Below are 12,537 nucleotides of genomic sequence, written 5' to 3'. Positions count from 1 at the left end.
CCTCTGGGACGGAGCGGGTGCGGCATGAGGGAACCTGGAGCTGGTGAAGCTGAGTAGGGTGGGCAACAGCCGGTGCCTGTAGGGGACTCACCAACCCCACGAGCAAGTAAGATAGTTGGGAGTGGGACAAAGCACTCTGCCAAGTTGGGGAAGCGGGCGGGGAGATGGTCCGTGGGGCAGGGAAGCAGGGTGGGGGGTGGGAGGGGGAGTTATAATGTTAATGTTATTGACAATAGTCATCACTCATGTTCTGTGATACGCGAACACGCCAAATGCCGACCTATTCAGAAACACCAACACACGGCGCTGCATCTGCACGGAGATCGGCGACCGATCATCTGCAACACTGCTAACGCGAACCAATGGCACAAGGACTAAACGCTGCACCAGTTGAGGGCACCCCTACCACAACTGTAGTACCCCACCTGCGTATGCTTACTTGGAACGTTAGAGGCTTGGGGGATAAAATTAAGCGGGGTCTGGTTTTGCAGGCCATTAAACGTCAGGGACCTGATCTAGTACTGCTCCAAGAGACGCACCTCGCAGGGACATCATGCAAGGCGCTTGATAGACGAGGGTATGTGATGGCAACGCATGCTGAATTCACATCAGGTTCCAGAGGGACTGGGATACTCGTGAAAAAGACATCACCCTTTCTGGTGGAAAGCGGCAGGGCGGATGATCAGGGTCATTTCGCCGCAATACATGGCCAATGGGAAGGGAGACCTCTTAATGTGGTCTCCGTGTACATTCCCCCGGCACTCCACTCTACGGCATTGCCGGCGCTTGGTAGATTCCTCCTAGACCTCCCAGAGGGTGACACGGTCATTGGGGGGGATTTCAATGCAATAGTGGACCCCACGCTAGACACCTTTCCCATGAGAGACCGCCCCAGGGGGAATGCCACGCTTCCTGGTTTTCTGGAAGCAATGGGCCTTATGGACGTGTGGCGACAGCTAAACCCAGAGGCGACCCAGTACACGTACTACTCCGCTGCACATAATAGCCTTTCCCGAATAGACTATTTTTTGTTTCTGGGGGTGGGACTGGGTTCAGTGGATAAGATAGATATCCTGCCTAGAGGCGTATCTGACCATTCACCAGTGTCTCTGTCGCTCACTACCAAAGAGAGGAAATGCGCTAGAGTATACCCTGTTTATCCGAACTATCTGAAAATCCCTAAGATCAGGAAGAAACTTAAATTGGTAATCACACAATACTTTCAAGAAAACGTTGGGACGGTGTCCTCACCCTCGGTCCTGTGGGAAGCTTACAAAGCGGTCCTCCGAGGTGCTGCAATAACGGGGCACAAACGGGACTCCCGGCGTGAACTCACTGAATTGGAACTAGCACTCCATAGCGCAAACACTACTCACATGTCCGATCCCACCCCGGAAACATCACACCTGCTACAGCTCCGTCAACAACAATACCAGGCGCACCTTAAAACAACAGTTCAAGGCTACATCGCAGGCACAGCACATAGAATATATGATGTAGGTGACAAGGCTGGGAAAATGCTGGCATGGTTGGATAGGAGAGGAGGCAGTACCAGAGGCATATAGAGACTTTGCACACATGACGGGCAGCTGCAGACACACCCTGTACACATAGTGCGCACCCTGGCCCGCCACTTTCAAGAGATATACACCCCGGAGCAGGTCGTCACTGCACAGGCGGCAGCGAATTCACTAGAAAACATTGCCGTTCCCAGACTCACACAGGAGGCACAGCTAGAGCTAGAGATTGACCTGACGGAAGATGAAATTCAATTGGCCATACAGGCATTGCAGTCCGGCAGGGCGCTGGGTCCCAACGGGCTACCCGTGGAATGGTATAAAGCGATGGCTTCGACACTAAGTAAGCCACTGCTGGACATGTACACGTACAGCCTGCAAAGGGGGGGGAACTACCACTCGACCAGCGTACAGCCACGATAGTGGCCATACCAAAACCGAATAAGCCGCCGACCGCATGTACCTCATACCGCCCGATATCCTTACTTAACGTAGAAGCCAAAATTCTGGCGAAGCTCCTGGCCAGCCGTCTGACACAACACCTACACACACTGATACACCCTGATCAGTCAGGCTTTATGCCCCACAGGAGTACGGCACTGAATCTCAGGAGGGTTCATGGGGTGCTGGCACGTGCACACCTCCTTTCCGAACAGGCGGTGATCCTCTCACTTGATGCCAAAATGGCATTCGATCTAGTAGAATGGGAATATCTATTTACAGTGCTTGCACGTATGGGCTTCGGACCGAAATATATAGCATGGGTGCGACTACTATACACGTCACCGGTGGCACAAGTAGTAGCAAATGGCCACATTTCACCGACGTTCCCATTGGGACGGGGGACTAGACAGGGGTGCCCGCTGTCACCTCTGCTCTTTGCCTTGGTGCTGGAACCGCTGGCGATCCGGATTAGAACAACGCCACTGATTCGTGGTATCGCATGGGAGGCTGGCTGGGAGGATAAGATTTCCCTATATGCAGACGATATGCTCATCTACATGGTTGACCCTAACAACGGGATCCCTGCCCTATTACATCTCTGTAACACACATGGGAAATCGTCAATTTATACCTTGAACTGGTCCAAGTCGATGGTGTACGTGCTTAAGGGCCCGGAACCATTGTTACAAGAGGATTGCCCCCTGACACTGACAACAACCTCCTTTAAGTACTTGGGTATTGTCATCACAAACAATGCCGCTGACTTCTTTGAAAATAATTTACAGCCACCTATGGATCGCCTGCGTACGGACGCTAAACACTGGGCAACCTTGCCCCTGACCCTTCTTGGGCGGGCTGCTTTATATAAAATGATGGCCCTTCCCAGGTTCCTTTATGTGCTGGAAAACACCCCATATATGGTAGCACCACACTATTTCAAACGAATTGCAGCACTGGTTACCAGCCTACTCTGGAACAACGGCCCGGCGCGAATAGCGCATGATAAATTGGTAAAAAGTTGGTATGAGGGTGGGATTGCCCTGCCCAACGTTCAACTCTATTATTGGGCGTCCCAACTTAAAATTATTAATCAATGGGTCCACACCCCGCGAGAGGACCCAGCGTACAAGGCGGACTGGTCTCAACTGGGGACGGACAGCATGCTCTCCGTTCTATACAACAAATCACAGGTTAAAAAGCTGATAGGCCCGATACAGCACACGGCGGCCCTGTGGCACGTAGCACAAACAAGACTGGGCTGGAAAGGGAGAATCACCAAAATGACGCCACTGTGGGACACGAATTCATTGGGAAACCTCAGAGCATGCAAAGGTTTTGCTCAGTGGGACCGCATAGGGATCTCCACGGTGGGGGACTTGTGGGACAAGGGCACAGTGATTGCGTTCTCACAGCTCCAACAACAGTACAACCTAAACCCCACTGAGACGTTCAGATACGTGCAGATACGTCACGCACTGCTCCGAGCAATCACTGCTGACACTGAAGTACTAGAGTCCTCACCGTTAGAGGATAGACTGCTGACGGACTTTATGCCACAAAGTGCAACTTCTCTCACATATAAAAAGCTGGTTAATAATCTGGAAGACCCTACACTGAAACTTAAAGAGAAATGGGTGGGGGAGATAGGACAGGTAGATGAGTCGGAATGGAACGAAGCGCTTGCCTCCCCGAGAGAAGTAGGCATTTCGGCAAAATTCAGATTAGTGCAACTCAAAATTCTGCACCGCATCTACTACACTAGGACACTCCTTCACAAGATACACAGGGCACCACATCCCTTCTGTCTTAGGGGATGCGGGGAGGAGGGGACACTATTTCACACACTATGGGACTGCCCAAAGCTACAAGAATTCTGGAGGCAAATTATGCGCACTGTCTCCCAAGCCCTTAAGATCTCTATTTTGCCTGAACCCCGCAAATGCCTGTTGAACATCTGGGAACCCAATGATCTGGACAGATATGGACTGATATGGGCCACACTAGCCATGACAGTGGCTAAGCGAGACATTGCGCAGAAGTGGGGTGCTCCGGAACTGCCTACAGCGACTAGATGGACTAAAAATATGGACATGCTGATGGTGACGGAAAGGGCAGTGTATGTGCTTAGGGCTTGCCCCCGTAAGTGGAACAAGATCTGGGCGCCATGGAATATCTATAGAGGGGAAATTTGCGAACCCTTGCCAGAAGACGAGACCCTGGACTCTGAAGGGGAGGAGGAGTAAGGGGATGGGTGATTGGTTGCTAGGTTAATATGTACTACAAAATGCTGCGTTGCTGCAGCTCTATTATAAACCACATTGATAACAAGCAGGGTGACTGATGGTTGGCTATGGGCGTGTGAAGAATAATGGGAAAGTGATGACAACAGTTGGGTTTTCTTTTCTTTTTTCTTCAATACCTTCTCCGCAAATTAGTATATACGTTTTGAAGGTTAGAATGGTGCACCGTATACAAAGTGAGACAGCGACATTATGCCTCAAAGACTTGTATTCAGGACACCTGATAGCATTCATCCATGTCAATTTTGGGACTGTGATTAAATTATATCTATGTGCACGTTACTTATACTGCTCTGCCGAAACGTAACTACGCGAACAACAAGATTGAACTTTGAATACAGTATTGTATATGTAACTTATGCCTTCATGTTAATAAAGATTTAAAAAAAAAAAAAAAGGTCAAAGTTAACGCCAGGCCTAATTAGAGGCCCATTTATTAAAGAAAGTCTCAAAAGTGGTATATATCCTTGCAGTAAGTGCATATGTACAGTTTGCATGAATTCACAAGAATTTACAGAAGCAGGCCAAGAAATAGTACTCCCAGAAAATATGTTTTCAAGTTCACTTTTCCTCCAACCACTTTTTTCCCAACCCTGGAAGAAGTTTTAAGTCGGCCACTGTCAGTAGTAAATTTCCAACTGTTCTCAGTATGGGAAATGATCAGAGAAGAATTGTTGAAAACCCTTAAAACATGCACGTTAGTAGGTTTGCACAGACTAACAAGCATTGGAAATGCAACAGGTCTCGCATTTGAAAAGTTGGAGCTATTGGTCTTGTAAATGACAAATATTTTATTTATTTGTTGGTTTTTAAAATAGCTAAATTGATAGCTTTGTCATTTACAACGCCAATAGTTATAACTTTCGCGACTGTGACACCTATAGCATTTGGAATGCAACATGTTTTGTATTTACGTGACTTAGATGGCAGCTTTGGTCGTTAGGCCACATCTCTAGAGAGCAGGAGAGTGCAGCAGGGGAGAGAAGCACAGCAATGCAATAGGTCTCGCATTAGGAAATTTTGAGCTATTGGTATTGTAAAGGACACATTTTTTATTAATGTGCTTGTTTTGAAAGTAGCAAAATTAATAGCTTTGTTATTTACAATGCCAATAGTTGTATCTTTCGCAAATGTGACACCTATTGTAACACAATATGTGTTGTAGCACTGAGTGGTGTGAGGGTGAGGGGTGTGAGGGTGAGGGGGGTGAGGGGTGTGAGGGTGAGGTCGTGTGAGGGTGTGTGAGGTTGAGGGTAAAAGGGGGTGTGAGGGTGAGGGTGAGTGAGGGGGTGTGAGGGTGAGGGTGTGTGAGGGTGAGGGTGTGTGAGGGTGAGGGTGAGTGAGGGGGTGTGAGGCTGAGGGTGTGTGACGGTGTGTGAGGGTGAGTGAGGGTGTGTGAGGGGGTGTGAGGGTGAGGGTGTGAGGGTGACTGAGGGTGTGTGAGGGGATGAGGGTAAGGGTGTGTGAGGGTGAGGGGAGGTGATGGTGAGAGGGTGCGAGGGTGAGGGGGGTGAGGGTGTGTGAGGGTGAGGGTGTGAGGCGGAGTGAGTGTGAGAGGGTTGTGAGGGGGGTGAGGGTGTGAGGGGAGCGAGGGTGTGTGAGGGTGAGGGGGTGTGAGGGTGAGGGGGTGTGAGTGTGTGAGGGTGTGGCGGTGTGAGGGGGTGAGGGTGAGAGGGTTGTGAGGGTGAGGGGGCTGTTGTGTGTGTGTGTGTGTGTGTATATTTGCTATTGTGGATTTTTAGTTCTATTTTTTGGGGTGTGTGTGTTGTGTATGTGTGTGTGTTTTTATAAAAATGTGTGTTGTTTTTATTTTGTGTGTGTGTTGTGTGTGTGTGTGTATTAAATGAAAATGGCAGATGTGCTAATGTTCCCTAACGTTACTTACGTTTGTTAGTGTAGCGGTCTAGTGTTTTTTTGTGTTTATGTTCTTTTTTTGATTGACGTGTTTCACAGCCAATGAGATTGGTACGTTGTGTTACGTAGCGTCCTAATTGGAGCGCGTAACTTTGGAAATCCCCTGATTGTCGACCGCGCCGTTCTTGGAAGGCGTGCCGGGTTTGCTGTCTGCTGCGTCGCCTGACAGGTAATTTTTTTTTTAATATTGTTTTGTATTTTGGTATGTATTTGTTGACTTGTATATTTTTTTCTAGTTTAGTGTTTGTTTCGGTAAAAAAAAAGTCTTCGTTAAAGTAAATTGTTTATTAGTTGACGGTGTCTCTGCTGCGTATGAACACAATGTAAAGCTTTTGGTTGTTCATACTATTAATATTTTTGTTGTATTGTGAACTATTCGATTGAATATATTGGCAAAGGTTATTATTTTGTCGTAATAGTGCAACTTGTTGCACAAGTGCGTGACTTACCTTTTATATTGTTTGCCTGTCCTTAAGTTTATAATCGGTTATTTTTTATCTTGTGCCCTCGACTAGATCTGCTGCAGTAAATTTCCCTATCAGATGATTGTTACATATATGCGTTTGAGTTTCCCTCAATTTTCTTGCATTTGTGCTCAGCGACGTTTGTTATTTTTCCTCGTACTTTATTTGTTTTTTGATCAGAAAGAAGATATGTGTTGCATTAGGTGAACTAAAGGAAGAGACATATATATTGCATTCTCTGCATTAGAGCTGTGCATTCCCTTTCCTACACCAGCTGGCAGCATTTTTTGTTGGTCCTGTAGCAATTTTGTTATTTTTTACTCGAATGTAGAAATTCCTGGACATGGAGTCAAGTGAATGTAGCACATGGCTGCGACTACTGTTATTGTATGTAGTGGTGATCAGTTAGGTAGAGTGTGGGCGGTAGAGTGTGGGCGGTAGGGTGGTGGTGGTTAGGGTGGTGGCGGTTAGGGTGGTGGCGGTTAGGGTGGTGGCGGTTAGGGTGGTGGCGGTTAGGGTGGTGGCGGTTAGGGTGGTGGCGGCTAGGCCCGTGGCGGCTAGGGTGTTGGCGGCTAGGGTGTTGGCGGCTGGGGTGTTGGCGGCTGAGGTGTTGGCGGCTGGGGTGTTGGTGGCTATGGTGCTGGTGGTTGCGGCTATGGTGGGGGTGTTGGCGGCTAGGGTTGTTGGCGGTTAGCATTGTTGACTGCTAGGGTGATGGCGGCTAGGGTGTTGGCGGCTAGGGTGTTGGCGGCTAGGGTGTTGGCGGCTAGGGTGTTGGCGGCTAGGGTGATGGGTGATGGGTGCTAGGGTGATGGGTTTTTGGCGGCTAGGGTTGTTGGCGGCTAGGGTGTTGGCGGCTAGGGTGATGGGTGCTGGGTGCTAGGTTGGTGGGTGTTAGGGTGGTGTGGGCTAGGGTTGTGTGGGCTAGGGTGTTGGCATCTAGGGTGTTGGCATCTAGGGTGTTGGCGTCTAGGGTGTTGGCGTCTAGGGTGTTGGCGTCTAGGGTGTTGGCGTCTAGGGTGTTGGCGTCTAGGGTGTTGGCGTCTAGGGTGTTGGTGTCCCTGAGTGATGTGGTGGTTATCCCCGAGTGATGTGGTGGTGTCCCTGAGTGATGTGGTGGTGTTCCTTAGTGATGTGGTGGTGTCCATGAGTGGTGTCCCTGAGTAATGCGGTGGTGTCCCTGAGTGATGTGGTGGTGTCTCTGAGTGATGTGGTGGCGTCCCCGAGTGGTGTGGTGATGTCCGTGAGTGATGCAGTGCTGTCCCTGAGTGATGAGTGGTGGTGTCCCTGAGTGATGTGGTGGTGTCCCTGAGTGATGCAGTGGTGTCCCTGAGTGATGTGATGGTGTCCCTGAGTGATGCGGTGGTGTCCCTGAGTGATGCGGTGGTGTCCCTGAGTGATCGGGTGGTGTCCCTGAGTGGTGCTGTGGTGTCCCTGAGTGATGCGGTGGTGTCCCTGAGTGATGCGGTGGTGTCCCTGAGTGATGTGATGGTGTCCCTGAGTGATGCGGTGGTGTCCCTGAGTGATCGGGTGGTGTCCCTGAGTGGTGCTGTGGTGTCCCTGAGTGATGTGGTGGTGTCTCTGAGTGATGTGGTGGTGTCCCTGAGTGGTGTGGTGGTGTCCCTGAGTGGTGCGGTGGTGTCCCTGAGTGATGCGGTGGTGTCCCTGAGTGATGCGGTGGTGTCCCTGAGTGATGCGTAGGGGTGTCCCTAAGTAGTGTGCCGGTGTCCATGAGTGATGTTAGGGTGTCCCTAAGTAATGCGGTGTTGGCCATGAGTGTTGCCCCAGAGTGTTGTTTGTCGAGAAAGTGATTTTTAAAATGTGAGTGAGAATATGAGTATGTTTACATTAAAAAGTAGAAACGAGTTTGGGCGCGTAAATTTCAAAATTAAAAAAAAATATGTAAGTAAATAAAAGTAAAGCACATGCTAAATGCTTGCATATCAAAACAAAAGTAAGAGTATTTGACCGTAAATTATGGGGCATGGAAGTACATGGAAAAGGCGCAATGCGTGGTCAGAAAGGAGCCAGGAAGAACGTGCGGCGAAGCTCAAAGTAAAGTCGAGCGACCATATGGAGAGGGAGGAGGTGGGCTGCCTGCAACTCGAGGGAGCATAGGGAGGAGGGGGTGGTCTGCCTACTAAGTGTAATGCGTGTGGCAACAGAGGGAGAGCGCGGCGCGCGCTGGAGAGGGAGGGGGTGGGCTGCCTGGTCACTTTAATGCGTTTAGCAACAGAGGGAGAGCGTGGCGCGCGCTGGAGAGGGAGGGGGTGGGCTGTCTGGGCAGTTTAATGCGTGTGGCAACAGAGAGAGAGCGTGGCGCGCGCCCCGCCGAAAGGATGCAGGATTAAAGGAGGAGTAATGTCTAGTTTGTACTCTCCTGGCTCCACTGTTCTGTTTACTTCTGACACTTGTTAATTGGCCCATTGTAAGGGAACAGCATGGAAGTGGCGCTATCGGCATGCCTGCACCCAAACGTCGACTTCGTTTTTTATTTACATATACAAACAAGCTTTGCTCTGTTGGTAGTGGTTTGCTCTCGTAGTGTCAACCTGCTCACCGCAGCCGTGAAACTGCAGGGAGAGAGAGGGGAGGTGCTGGCGGCTGGGGAGGGGGAGGAGAAATGCAAGCCTGGCTGTGTGCGGAGAGAGAGAGGGGAGGTGCTGGCGGCTGGGGGCTGGGGAACAGATGGCGAAGGCTGGCGTATTTTTTTTTTAAATAGTCTGTTTCACTGGGAAAAAAAAGAGTTGTGCAGGCTGAGGCGGTGGCGCTTGGAGTCGTGGAGTTTTGCAAGTTGCAGCCCGTTCCTTTCTGCTAAATGAGTTGTGCAGGCTGAGGCGGTGGTTTTAGTATTCAACGCGAAGATCTCAAATGCGGGTGTTTCACTGGGGGAAAAAAGAGTTGTGCAGGCTGAGGCGGTGGCGCTTGGAGTCGTGGAGTTTTGCAAGTTGCAGCCCGTTCCTTTCTGCTGAATGAGTTGTGCAGGCTGAGGCGGTGGTTTTAGTATTCAATGCGACGATCTCAAATGCGGGTTTAAGACGAGACACGGCAGTGAAACTGCAGGGAGAGAGAGGGGAGGTGCTGGCGGCTGGGGAGGGGGAGGAGAAATGCGAGCCTGGCTGTGTGCAGGGAGAGAGAGGGGAGGTGCTGGCGGCTGGGGAGGGGGAGGAGAAATGCGAGCCTGGCTGTGTGCGGGGAGAGCGAGGGGAGGTGCTGGCGGCTGGGGATGGGGATAGCCGGGGGAGGGAGCCTTGTCGCTTTAATGTGCACGCGCCTTTTAATGTCAATGCGCTTGCGCATTGAGCTTAAATTTGACGGGCACTGCAAGGAATCGCCATGGAATCGCAAGTTGGTTAAAGTCTGTTTTAGCCCCTATAGTCTTGCAAGCTCAATGCGCATGCGCATTGACAGACGAGACCTAAAAAGGGCATTCCAACCCTGGAACTATTGCTTACAACTACCTTCAGCCCCAGTATGTAGACCTGCAGAAACATAGCCGCATAAGGGAATTGCTAGTATTCAAACACTATTATGGTATGAACCCTGGCATCATCAGAGAGGATTTTTCAGAACTCTTATATAATGAGATTGCTGCGGAATTTGTTGCAGCATTACATGGCACAAAGGGGACAAGTAGATTTTGTTACAGGACAATTCGATTTATTAAACGGCCTGCCCCATGGACAAGTAGATATTTTATTAAATTCCACACCCCTGCTAGTATATACAGTAGACCTTTGTACTCTCTACCATTCCTATGTGACTCTTAGAGTATATCCATTCGTATCCCTTCCCTATGTTTATAGAGATAACTCTAATCACTAGTATATGCAGTAGACCTTTGTACTCTCTACCATTCCTATGTGACTCTTAGAGTATATCTATTCATGTCTCTTCCCTATGTATATAGAGATAACTCTAATCACTAGTATATGCAGTAGTCCTTTGTACTCTCTACCATTCCTATGTGACTCTTAGAGTATATCCATTCGTATCTCTTCCTTGAGTGACTTTACTATTTGGACATTTGCAATTTTTCTTTCTGTTTGTATCTCTTCCTTGTGTGACTTTACATCTTGTACATTTGCATTTTTTTCTATTTGTATCTTTTATGTAACACATGTAATCCTTAGTCCTTATGTTTTGCAACTGGTTCTTATGTAAAGACCTTTGACACCTTTGGGTAAAGTTTGCGCTATATAAAATCGCATTAAATAAAAATGTTAAAAAAATTTAAATAAAACACTAGTGCTCTCCAATTAAATGTATGGTCGGAGTAGTGAGAAGTTCAGGTACTATTCCTCTCCCCAAAAAAAAACGGAAGTACCTGTCCATTTAGAGCACTGATTATAGTGCTACAGGAGGTGTAGCCTGCGACCGTAAGCACTATGAATATGCATTGTTTAATTATGTTACACACAGTATAGGATAGGCTGGAACAAAACATGCAGAAATGTATTGTTCATTATTATTAGGCAAGTGTTGAGCTTCTATTTTAGGGGTCTGGCGTCTGTGACATGTCAGTTAGTGCCCTTCCATTTCTGGTGCTTTGCAGCAGTTTTAATATCTTCTTAAGAGTTTTTATTGGCTCAAATGGGTATAATTTCTGATATTCATATGTTTCCCTCGTCTTCATTCCTTGATTTTTGCTCGCGAGAAAGTTTCACTCATAGTCGTTGAATGTCACTGGTAATTACACTGAAATTATGAAAATGTCACACATAAGCAATCAAACTTTGGCAGCTATGCTTACAATTGTGTGATGTAGTGACCGCAGCAGTGTAGTTTTAAACCCTGAAATATCCTACATGTTCTTGGTAACAAAATTTCGGCAATTATATCACAGTGTTAATAGCCACCTAGCAACCCTTCGTCTATTTTTAAAAAAACTGTATTTCGAACAATTTAAAGAAAAAAATGGGATGCCGTGCCTCCTGACCGTATTAAAACGGTGGGACCTACTGTGCAACTAAATGAAAAGAGAGACAATAATACAATTGTCTAAGCCTTGTCTCACGACAGGAATAATCGCAGTCTATTATGGGATCGAAGCCCTAACCTTGCAAGATGGTCGCCGTCTTGGCAAATTGTACCAGTCCCTTTTTTATGTCTCTCAACGAGAGGCTACTACATTTCTGCATACTCAAAACACGGAAGACAGCGAGGACAGTACACGGTCTATGAATAGTAAATAAGAAAAGGGGTTTCCTCTGGGTGAGGGTACGCAACATGCGGTCCCACCACCCACAATGTGTTCACGGATCTTATGCACTAACCCAACACAACATCACTTTGTTACTTACTGTGTCGCTTCTGGAGTTGAAATGCTGGAACGCGAAGGCGCCAAACACGAACCCGGAGACCACGGCGCCGGTGGTCTCCCCTTCAGTCATCTTTCAGCGGCTATGGAAGACCGGGGTGCTCTGCCTGTTCATCCTGCTACGGTTTCCCAAATGCAACTATCTTTCGGGGTCCCCCGTCCGGCTATGGAAGAGGTGCTCTGGCACTCGCACGTCGCACCAGTCCTGCTAGGGGCGGGCAAGTCAGAGCAGCAGGGCGGCGCCTGACAGACAGATGGCAGCAGAAGCGCTCACGAGGACGCTTGCAATACGGAAGGCTACCAAATTGCCCATTCTCTGGTGGAGTGCTCTAAATGACATTAAATACCACGTGCGTAGACTCCGCTTACTTGAACTGCTGAGGATCATTTTGCATTAACAGAAGTCAAGCCTTATTTTTAAGTCTGGCTTTGTTTCGTTAAAAAAAAAAAAAACGTAGTATACACACGGACTTTTGGTCAGCTGGCTTCATCAGTTGGTCTGTTAAATTGTGGTTTATATTTTGCTTCCCCAATTAGAGCACGGGGCAGTGGGTCATTCCACTTTAGCCATTGGCTTT

At 48.5% G+C, this 12,537-nt stretch overlaps 1 protein-coding gene across 1 annotated transcript in view; it reads right to left on the bottom strand.

The window, feature by feature from the left end:
• Positions 1–12,197, bottom strand: part of ABRAXAS1 (abraxas 1, BRCA1 A complex subunit) — a 193,014-nt gene extending 180,817 nt beyond the window's left edge. The window contains exon 1 of the mRNA XM_078676299.1: positions 11,943–12,197. Coding sequence (XP_078532425.1) covers positions 11,943–12,032 — 90 coding nt within the window. The 5' untranslated portion in view covers positions 12,033–12,197. The remainder of the gene's footprint in view (positions 1–11,942) is intronic.
• Positions 12,198–12,537: the final 340 nt, after the last annotated feature.

Source organism: Lissotriton helveticus, chromosome 2_1, assembly GCF_964261635.1.
Source record: "Lissotriton helveticus chromosome 2_1, aLisHel1.1, whole genome shotgun sequence".
NCBI classification, from domain to species: domain Eukaryota; kingdom Metazoa; phylum Chordata; class Amphibia; order Caudata; family Salamandridae; genus Lissotriton; species Lissotriton helveticus.
This window is presented reverse-complemented; position numbering and strand designations above follow the sequence as displayed.